General features: G+C 44.2%; 1 protein-coding gene across 2 annotated transcripts; it reads right to left on the reverse strand.

Annotated features, from left to right (window-relative positions):
- Nucleotides 1-677: 677 nt before the first annotated feature.
- tacr1b (tachykinin receptor 1b) lies at nucleotides 678-10,801 on the reverse strand. 2 transcript variants are annotated; one of them, XM_019278627.2, is made up of 8 exons: nucleotides 10,686-10,801; nucleotides 10,346-10,577; nucleotides 7,341-7,516; nucleotides 6,838-7,032; nucleotides 4,350-4,500; nucleotides 4,044-4,240; nucleotides 3,814-3,910; nucleotides 678-3,133 (listed from the first exon to the last, which is right to left on the reverse strand). In XM_019278627.2, the coding sequence occupies exons 2-8, from the start codon at nucleotides 10,559-10,561 to the stop codon at nucleotides 2,948-2,950; spliced, it is 1,218 nt and encodes a 405-aa protein (XP_019134172.1). In that variant the 5' UTR covers nucleotides 10,562-10,577; nucleotides 10,686-10,801; the 3' UTR covers nucleotides 678-2,947. The 2 variants fall into 2 exon arrangements, with proteins under 2 accessions (XP_019134172.1, XP_010753512.2); XM_010755210.3 differs by having other exon boundaries at nucleotides 10,346-10,773.
- Nucleotides 10,802-11,494: the final 693 nt, after the last annotated feature.

Below are 11,494 nucleotides of genomic sequence, written 5' to 3' on the forward strand. Positions count from 1 at the left end.
TTAATTGACAGCTTTATAGAGCCCAAACCCGTTTGCGCATATGGCATATCAGTCAGAATGAGTCATTTGTGCTGTACATTTTGAACATTTTTATTCAGGACTACAAATGTCTGAACAAGAAAGTAGCCTAGGCTAAAATAAATTCTCTAACCAAGGAAGTACCTGTCTCGCGCAGATCGAAACGCATCACGTGATCACTCATTTACCGCGCAAGTCATAATGCAAGCCATAGCCTGGACCCAAATTAAAATAAAAATTTTGCAAAGTTCCCCAGCTTAGTTTCAAAACACGTCTGAAGACCCATTTTTATTCCTGGCTTTTAACCCAACATGAGACTTTTGTTTTTGCTTTTATTATTATTTTAACATTGTTTTATCATTTATTATTTTAACATTGTTTTATCATTTATTATTGTTTTTATATTGTTCTTATAGGTCTTATATGTCTTATATGTCATGTTCTATTTCATGTACAGCACTTTGTGTCAGCTGCGGCTGTCTTTAAAGGGCTTTATAAATAAAGTTGAGTTGAGTTCTTCTTCCCGTGTTCCAAAAACGGCACTAACACTCACCCCGCTGCTCTGAGCTCACAGTCCGGGCAGCTTGGCTAACAAACTGAGCTAACAGCAGCTACATTTGGCAGCAGTTTACTACACTGTCCATCAGGAAACCCAAGTCAAACGGACCCAGACGGGTCGGGCCTGACTTCTAAAGGCCTGTTTCATGCTCTAGTCTGAACAACCATCAGTGGCAGTCGACTCTAAAACTGGAGAATCTTACATGAGGGTTGCTTTAACTTCTCATTATTAAGACATTAGTCATCTCAGTGATTAATCAACACAAATTAAAACTTCTCTCACATTTTTATTTAAATATTTTATTGATAATATCATTTGCAATCACGTTACACGATAATAATCCCATGTCATGGAAAACTGTCAAGTGTAGAACAGCGTAACTAACCAGATGAGTCTCCACTGTTGGCATGTTTCGACGACTTCTGATGATATTTTTTTAAATAAACACAATAAAACACAAACACAATCTGACCGGTCACCATGACGATTATAACAGCAAGATACTTGTCCAAACTTCATCCCGTACATCAGATTACAAAACTGATCAAAATGCAGGTAAAGGTGATCGCAAACAGCCAGACGTCAACCTAAACAGAACATTTCCAACTTCCTGTGTGGACAGGAAGTCAAAAGACAAAATAAGAGTCAGAGCACTTGAGGACATAAGGTGAATGGTGGATTTTTTCTGTTTATACTGAACCAATAAATGCACGCGATAGTATTTGGTCCTCACACATTCTGTATGTTCAACATTCATTCATAAAATATGGAAACACACCAAAAAAATTAAGCAATCTTTGTTTCTTGTTTGTTGTTGTAATACTCATTCTGACCACAGGACGGTCGACTGTATTACTACCCCCATGTCAAGGAGGCCAGATTCACTTCAGGAGTTATAAAACTCAACTTTGATTCATCTGCTTTCATGTTTCAGGTAAACCGGTCCAGAAAATGTCCTGCATGTGGACATTGTTTAAATTTGTGCAGCTGTCGTCTGCGAGGCTCAAATAGCATAACTCGCCGGTGACGTAGCAACTTCCCCAAGGCCTCAGCTTGTAGAGAGCATCATGTTTTCCTACCCCTTTCTTTCCTCTAGCACTTTCAATCAATCCCTCTCTATACGTATCTCCACCCCCCCCCTCTATATTTAGCTGGCCTGTGACCTGGCTGCTGCACATTGTCAAAACAAGGGGCTAATCCTGTCCAACAGGTGCTGGATCCACTGTATCTGTCTCACACAAAAATACAGCTCCACTTGAAGTGACACTGTTACCAGGGGAGGCCGAGGGCGCGGCCACGCCTTCCAAAACCAGCCCGGGAATGCTAAGGGGTTAAATGTCAGAGCCACTGAACGGTCGACTGCCGTGTTTCCACTGCGTCCATCTGAGGTTCACGTCCGCGGTGTGGAAACACTTCAGACATAAGTCTTTGTTTTCATTAGGTACTTGACTTGACTTGACTTGAGGGCGGCTACAGTCATCTCTGTCCGGGCCTCACTGATCACTGTACAGAACCAGAACCACAGAGCTTTATTCAAATCTGAATCTGCCATTAGCGTGTTAACAGAACCGGGCTCAGCAGCCTCTGAGACCAACAGGAAATAACATTACAGTACCGAGCTGATTTACAGACTTTATGATGGAAACATTTATAAGTAGTGAGCCGCTAACTGTGGTCAGCTGTGTAGCTAACTGAACTGACTCAGCCCGGGATGCCAGGATCCAAACCCGGCAAGAAAACCAGCTGATAGGCTGCTGTGTTCACTGTTAGACTGGACACTGCTGGTTCAGAGGTTCTGTCGCTGTGTTCACTGTTAGACTGGACACTGCTGGGTTCAAATCTCGACAAGTCATTTTCTCATGATGATATCTCAAGTCCCCGTTATTAACCCGAGAAAACAAGCTTTGTTATCTTGATATAACTTAATAATTAACTCGTGATATACTCTTGCGAGATAACGGCATTAAAAAATGAATTACGTGCACAGTGTTGGCTTCCATACTTTTCACTCTTTACACTGAAAACAGTCACTTAAATGACATGGGGCTCTATACTGAACTGTATTTCATAAACTATTATATTATTTGAGCACTTAAATTGTTACTTTAATGAATCTGTTACGTTTGAGTGCTCCACCCGCAGACGTTCCAGGCATCTGTGAGGCGTTAATGCACTTTGACTGTTAAAACAACATATCACGGCTGAGTAATGCACTTGACCAGAACCACAGTAGCCGAGCATCCGAGCACGACTCCCCGTTCAGTACGATGACAGTGAGCCGATGGCACGTTTGAGGCGCTGCTCGTCACGCGGCAACATTTTTTCCCACACCACCAACACCACCACCACCACCACCTGATGGTGTTTTCTCTACTGTGACAAACTGTTGGGGCTTTTGGCGAACGTCTCTAAGCCCGATCCGTTAGACGTGACCTCAGAAGGAGGCCGGCTGTGCGGGTAACAGGACGGCAGCTCTGCGCTCTTATGCTCCCCCGCTGCAGGATGGATCGCCGTGGACACGGCGGTCTCCACCCGACTGGCTCGATATATGCTCACCTGAAAACAGAGATTATAATTATATTTATTGTTGTGGAGAAATTGCTGAAGTCAAAGGTCAATGGTGAGGTCAGGAGTTCAGAAAGTGTTCAGGAGCCTCTGATGTCTTATGCTGTATTATTTATTGACGCTTGGCCAAGGAGAATTAGAGACACTCTCAAAGTTCATCAGAAGTGCCTGAGTCGGTCTCACATTCTGCCCAACTCATCCTGGTGGATCGACTTTAAACCCCAAGATAACAGCACAAATACTACACGCCCAGAATGAGTCACAGAGAATGTCTTTACCCATGGAGGTGTTATTGTCAGCATGTTCTAGTCTGGACACACAGATGTCTGTTTACACAGATTGGACCGTCAACAACAAGCTATCTATTATGTCTATGAAGGCAGCAACAGGTCTCTGTGACCCTGGACACCACAGTGTTGAGATAGACTGGCACCTACTGTTCCCAACCAAAGCCAAACAACTAATACTGCTGAGGACCTCAAGGCCCACACGGGACCTCGTGTAACCTCAGGAGAGAACATTCCAGAACATTTATAATAATTAAAGGTTTTTTAAGTTGCACTACCGAGCTGATTTCCAGACTTTCCTGATGCTAACGAGTCGTTTCTATTCTAATTTATAACTCTATAAACAGCTAATCTGACACATCCTGTAGTCTGTACTCCACACACCTGTGTATGCAGGTAGCGCGGTGATTTGAGCTCCAGCTCCTCCTTGCCGACGGTCGGAGCGCAGCAGCAAAACACCTGCTGAAAGCCGGCTCTGAACCTAAAGACAAATATTTCATAACAGGGTGGATTAAACAGGCAGACGGGATTATAGACACAAATACAGATTACATCCACACAGACAGACAGCTAGCCATTTTCACAGAGGAAATATGAACACCGGGGCCTCCCACCTGCTGTTGAGGCAGTAGTAGATGATGGGGTTGTACATGGTGGAGCTCATGGCCAGCCACATGACGGCCAGGTAGACCTGCTGGATGTAGCGCTGCTCGAATAAATCGGGGAAGAACTGGTGCAGTAAGAAGTAGACGTGATAGGGCAGCCAGCAGACGGCGAACGTGCACACCACCACGATCATCATCTTCACCACCTGCCACAGCAACAACGCGGAGAGCAGGAGACGTAATCATGTGGGGATTAAAAAGCCATTACATTAAATGTTAAGTGACACTGTGTGTGTGTGTGTGTGTTTGCATCACCTTGCGTTTGGCAATGAGCTGCTCTTTGTAACGTTCAGAGGAGTCTCCGGGAATTTCACTCGCCCAGAGCGTGACACCCACCGTCGTGTACGCACATCCCATGATGCAAAGGGGCAGGAAGTAGATCAGCAGTGTCACGCACACATAATATCTAGAGTTAAAGAGAAAAGGTATTTATGTTTTTAGACACACAGTTCTACTTTCTTAGCCTCGAGCAGGAACCTCCATAACTGTGACGTGAAGACACAACCTGCAGTTCCTCTAACGTCCACATGAGGCTGGCTCCAGAAGTGAGTCAGTCTCCATAAGTCCCCATGTCCAAATGTCCAACTTCACAGCAGAAATAAACATGTTTACAGCCTGGTACAAAAAACAGTTTTGGTCTCTGTAGCTAATTTCCCCGTTCATGACAACTGTACTGAGGGTGAATTTATATACAACTCACCTGTTCACATTATATTAAGGCTTAAAGTTATGCAGGGTTAAGAGCGTGGACGCTTTGATTGACAGGTGGGTGTGGTTATAAGTGGCTTGTTTGAGCAACCAGGCCCCATATCCGCTAATGATCCACGTCTTTGCCAATTTTTAGATTAGCGGAAGAGGCCGTCACGACCTTTTGGTGACATCATGGATACACTCTCCATTTATTATACTGTCAATGGACAACACCCACCTGTCAATCAAAGCGTCCACGCTCTTAATCCTGCATAACTTTAAGCCTTAATATAATGTGAACAGGTGAGTTGTATATAAATTCACCCTCAGTACAGTTGTCATGAACGGGGAAATTAGCTACAGAGACCAAAACTGTTTTTTGTACCAGGCTGTAAACATGTTTATTTCTGCTGTGAAGTTGGACATTTGGACATGGGGACTTATGGAGACTGACTCACTTCTGGAGCCAGCCTCAGGTGGACGTTAGAGGAACTGCAGTTTGTTTTTGGCACTTCCACTTCATTCTGCATTCTTAAATATTACGCAGACTCACTCTGACAGTTGTGTTAAGGCTGATTTCGTCACCTCAAATGTGTCCAGAACTACGGTGGCCAACAAGGGCAAACATCGTACAAAGGTCCAAAACATTTCTATCAGGAGAAACAGCCGTAAACTCTGCTGACTGACGCGTGTCAGCCTCAGGGCTCGTCTCCTGTCAGATCATGGACGACATGTTCACATTCATTAACACACACACACACACTCCAACATGGAGGTCATTCCTCACCTCCTTTTCTGCAGAAGAATTTAGAACCACTGAATTAAAGATGCTTTCATTTCTTCCGGAGGCAGTCGGGCGATAATAAGACGGTAATTTTGGAAGCAGATTTATCAAATGAATCCCCGTTTTCTTTTCTCTTTTAGCTCTGCAGATATTTCCAGGAGAAATCAAGCAGACATGAGGATGATCCTCATCGACGGATTCATCACATGAACAGGAGACGTTTCTGCTGCAGGTTCTGTTTTTTCATATACTAAATGAATCCCTGAAGGAAATCGCACTGGTTCAGCATCCCTGCAGCAGATCTCCGGTCCGGTTTGGGCTGACGAGGGATCAGACCTTATTAACTCTAAAGGTGTGCTGCTGCCGGAGGATATATATGTCAGCACAGACTAATATTTCAAATATTTCACACACCAGCTGCCAAAACAACTTATACTTTGAATACTGCTTTCACACCACGCTCACTGAATCAGCTGAATTCTTTAAATCACGGCATTTTTATATAAACAACAGATCAAAAGACCTTCTATTGTATTAATGAACCCACGGACAATTGTCACCAACCCTGCAGGTCCCTTCAGCTTTATAGAGTTTTTAGCATTCCACTTCCTGAGGAAGCTGAGATCCTTCAACGTGTGCAGCGAGATGTTGGAGATCTTCCACCAGTCTGTTGTTGTCAGTGCAATCTTCTCTGCTGTTGTTTGTTGGGGCAGCAGCATCAGAGCCAGCGACACCAACAGACTGGAGAAGATCATCAAGAAGGCTGGCTCTGTTCTTGGACTGAGACTGGAGTCTCTGGAGACTGTGGTGGAGAGGAGGACGCTGAATAAACTGTTCTCCATCATGGACAATGAGCAGCACCCTCTCCTCAGATATAAATAAAGTATATCTATCTATCTATCTATCTATCTATCTATCTATCTATCTATCTATCTATCTATCTATCTATCTATCTATCTATCTATCTATCTATGACCTGTAACTTTACTGTTCAGTCTCAGTGATCAGCGAGCTGGTGGAACATTTAGCAGCTAAAGTGACAGACAGTCTCTAAATGAATGTTAACGCTACGTTCCATCCACTGGAACTTCAGTTACACGTTCGCCACAACAACTCGACGTGTTAACAGTTTGTTTTTCTGCCGCCAAGTGTCCAAAAAAGTCGATGAATGCGTCATCTCACTGTCATCCAACTCTTCCTTTAAAGCTTTAACGCTCGACATGTTGAGATGAACCAACACCTTCGTGTTTGTTCTCCGCAGGTACTCACATCTTCTTGAAGTCCACTGTGGTGTATTCAGGCCAGTCTATGTAGCAGACTGTACGTCCAGGCAGCACGGCGGTGGATGAGTAGTAGTACTGAGGGAAGGCGAGGAGCAGAGCCAGGATCCAGATCACAGAGATCACCACACGGGTCTCTGTGGAAGTCAGCCTCTGCTGCAGGGGGTGGATGATTGCCATGTATCTAACCAACAAGAGACAGTGAAGACGGGGATGTGAGCTGACAAGTTGCTTAACACTTCACTCATCAGTTTTAATATATCCTGATGGGTTTGCATATCTCAGTCCATTAACTACAAATCACTTCCTTGTCATAGTTTTGAATATTCAGGCCAGTGGATCTGCTGGAAGCAGACCACGGACATCCAGGTCAAGACTTCCCCTGCAGTCCAATCAGACAGATATCTGCTGCCATCATCCAGCCTCAGCGCCCAGCTGTGTCAACCCAGGACTAAACCCAACCTCTGGAGCCGGACACACACTTTTACACACCTGTCCAGAGCGATGGCCGTCATGGAGTAAATGCTGGCGAATATGGCGGCGATGGGGAAGAAGTTGTGGAAGCGGCAGTAGACCAACCCGAAGTACCACTCGTTGTGAACGGCGTAGGCGAAGTTAATCACAGTGTTGAAGGCCGACATGCCGGCCTCTGCGAAGGCCAGGTTCACCTGCCACAGAACACAAGACAGCAGAGCTCATGACTTTATCCACAGCTGGTATCAGTACTTAAACTTTATACTTCAGACTGGAGGCTACGACTGTCTCTCTGAGTGATCTGGTGACGTGAACGACCTCCTGCATCCACGCGTGACCGCAGAGGACGAGGTAGGACGCTTTTTTTATTATGTTATAATGTGACTGAGGTTAAATCACAACATTAGGATGAGAACAACGACCGCTCTGTTGTTTTTGTCTGTTTGCACCACGATGCCTCTGCAGAGCTCACCCACTTCAGTTTAAACACCTGTTTCACATCATAGTGACTGCAGGGCAGCTGTTGACAAGTAACTCACAGTACAATATTGGTTGCTGTAATTTCACAGTAACTCTTTAATTACTGTAGTTTTTGACTGAATGCACAGTGTACTACTGACAAATGGTTCACAGTAATTCACTGAGCACAAACACAGTAAGTTACAGTGAATGACAACAAGTCCTGATGATATAATGACATGCAAAGTGGCCTGGATGAGCCGTGGATGGATGGATGGATTAACCAAATTAAAATGATGAATTAATTACAGTTTTATCTACGCTTGATAAGCGTGCTAGCTGCAGTAGCAGCTGAACTCTCACAATCGTCAGCTGATAGAGATGTAAAACATGAAACACAAACGGAAACATTTCATAAGACTTCCAGTTTAAACTTTTAAGACCTGCAGATCCCCGACAGGCTGAAGGCGTGAGCTTGGATCAGTCTTTATTTCTCTGATTGATCCTCATTCACTGTCCATGTGTCTCGATTACTGCTGTCTCAGATCCAGATCAAACTTCTTGCTGTCTCAGATCCAGATCAAACTTCTTGCTGTCTCTGTTTTGTTTTTTACAAAAGTTTGATCTTCTGTGCTGCAGGTCGCCGTCGCTGGCCGGCCCCGCCACACCCGGATGAACGGAAACACCTGTGTTATCACTGCAGCGCCTGATCCCGTCTGAATGCATCTTAATGCACCTGACAGGACGCAGCCCACGGAGGAAGAGCTGCAGGTACTGTGTGTCCAACCAACAGGAAACAAACAGACGGACATATTAAATCCTGAATGTCAGTCAGTGTGTCTGTGAGACGACTTCTCCTGGTTCGTACAGAATAATAATCAGAACATATTTGGATTGTTTGTGTCATTTTCCAGCTTTAAAAACTTTACTTCAGTTTTGATATCACAGGTGGTTCTCTGGGACTTTTAACTAACGGTTACATTAACGTTACATTGACGTTCCTCATCTTTCCTAGACTGTAACAGAGTCTGCACCACAAACATGAACATATATCATAACCAATAACTAACATTCAGACAACCTCATCATACTTAACAGTCACCTAGTGTTTCTGTAGCGTTGTCAGAACGTTCCAAAATAAACATCCAGTTGTTTTCAGCCCAAAATCCTTAGAACAGTTTTGATTTTCCATACATGCAAATGAAACGTGTGAAACGTGTTTTTATTTTACAGAAAGTGAAGAAAAAGGAAAAGTGCTGTATCTCAAACTTTAAATGTGTGAAGTGAGAAATGTTTTAAATGTGTCTGAGAGCTGCTTCACATCTCCGCTTGGATTTCACACTTCCTCTGCACTTCTGGGGTTTTTCCTCAGAAACAGCGTTTGTGAAGTTTTCTGTTGGATCACGGCTCGGTGGGTTGAGCTGCCTCCTCCGTAACGTTAATCTTGTTGGTGCTGCTCGCCTGATGCTGTGTTTGGGCTCGCTGTCTGGTTGAAGCACACATTTCAAGGGCATATCCTCCCCAGCATGAGTCAACACGACCTGTTCAAGTATTTTAATATATTCAGACTGATATGTTTGAAACTGATCCTGATACCGGATGTGATCAATAGGCCTGACAGCACAGTGTGAGAAAAATCCCCACGTCATGAAGCTTGCACCGCCGTGTTTGGAGGTCGTCTGGACCCGAAAACAACAATCCTGCAAAGTGTCAGTCAGCGTTCTCTGGCTGAGCGTCACCTGTGATGGACTCTGCAGGAGCTTCTTAACGAAGCTCAGCTTCACACAGGTGTCTTCTGAGTGTTGCAGTGCTCACAGGTTACCTTAGACCTTCTCAGATCATCGGAGTCCTCCGTGTCTTCCTGGTTCTGGTCGCCCATTTTAAAGCATTCAGATCATTGTAGCTGAGCAGCCTATCACAGCCCGTGCTGCTCTTTGTAAAACAAAAACAAATCTGATCTTTCTTCATGTTTTGATTTGGAACAGAGCGTGCAGTCTTCATGTATGGAATAAAAGCTGTTCTGAGGATTCTGGGCAAACACGCTGCTGTTATTTCGAACACTCGTATTAAAGCTCCCTTTAAGAAATCTGATATTTGACAGGAACACATCACTGCAGAAACACGAGACAGAGAACGCCACGTCCACAGACCGACTGTTAATTCAGCACCAACAGAATCCACAAAGATGAACTGTGTTTCTGGATGAACCAGCGTGATGTTCAGCTCCAGCTCATGTCAGTTTGTTTTATTGGATTTTTGGTGGCACAGAACAAACAGGGAGAGTAAACAGTGTGCGGAATCACAGAGACATGAAGGAATGTTTGAAGGTAAATATGAAACACTCTGTGCCACTTCTCATTTTGGATTTCTGTGGATTCACTTCAAACATCAATGTTATTAATGTATTCCCTGTACAGACACATAAATGAAAGGTGCATGCAGTCTGTCTGTCTCTGTCTCTGTGTGGACAGCCATGGAGGCAGCTGCTTCGGGCACAAGGACAAAGTTCAGATCAGACCACGCAGTGTTTTTCTGTCAGAGTTTCAAAGTGACCGTGAACGTACCAGAAAGTAGTTGGTGACGGTCCTCATGCGTTTATGCGCCAGGATGATCCAGATGACCACCACGTTACCGACCACCGACACCGCCACGATGCTGCAGTACGCCACGGCCCACAGCGTGATCTGCCACACCGGCTGCACGAACTGGTTGAAGTCGTCGCCGCCGCCGTTCGTCCCGTTAGTGTCGTTAGCGTCGGTGCTGTTGTACAGAGGGTCCATCTTCTTATCTGACGAGCTGTGTGTTAAAAATAGAAGAGTGTGTGACCCGGAGCCGTGGAGCCGTTAGAGACGTTAGAGACGTTAGAGACGCGCATCTCTCTCAGGTGGAGCGGTTTTTACGCACCGGGAAGCCGCGCGCTCCTCGGGACATCACCGGCACCACAACGCACGACGGCTCCAACCACTGACGGTCCTCCCTCCCAGACCCTCCCCCTCTCTGTCTCTCTCTCTCTCTCTCTCTCTCACACACACACACACACACACACACACACACACACACACACACACTGGATAATTAGTCCGAGTTGTAAATCACTGCGTTTGACCCTGAAATCAAACCCAGCTTGTCGCTCTAATACGGACTCGGCAGGTTTAGTTGTGAATCGTTCTGGGTCACTCTGATTATATAATGTGCAATATGTTTTTCAAACAGGTAACAGTATAGTTACAGGTAATGATGATTCATAAGGCGCTGTAATGTCGCAATAAGCTGTCGTAGTGAGGTCATAACACAGTGGAATAAATCCATCAGAGGATGGAGGCTCTGTGTTTATGTGATTGGATTGTATGGCTGCCTTTCCTGTTCTGTTTATATCATTTTAATGTTTTGAGCAAATTATTATTATTATTATTATTATTATTATTAAAATTTAAATGCATTGGTATGACACTGTGAAAACAAAGAAGATTTTACAGTGAAAAATCTGATTGAAAAGAGCAAAACCTTTATTTTCACAACATATTTATACAGAATCAGTCGTATTGTTATTATTTTTACAGTAAAACACCTTCATATTTCACATCTCATGGCTACACCTTTATTTTATACAGCAAACATACAGTATTTTCATATTCATTTATTTTGGTGAAAAAAATATGGCATAAAACGTCAGAGCCTTAACCGTTAAAAACATACTTTTACCGTAATATTAC

This window comes from Larimichthys crocea, chromosome VIII (genome assembly GCF_000972845.2).
Source record: "Larimichthys crocea isolate SSNF chromosome VIII, L_crocea_2.0, whole genome shotgun sequence".
NCBI classification, from domain to species: Eukaryota; Metazoa; Chordata; class Actinopteri; family Sciaenidae; genus Larimichthys; species Larimichthys crocea.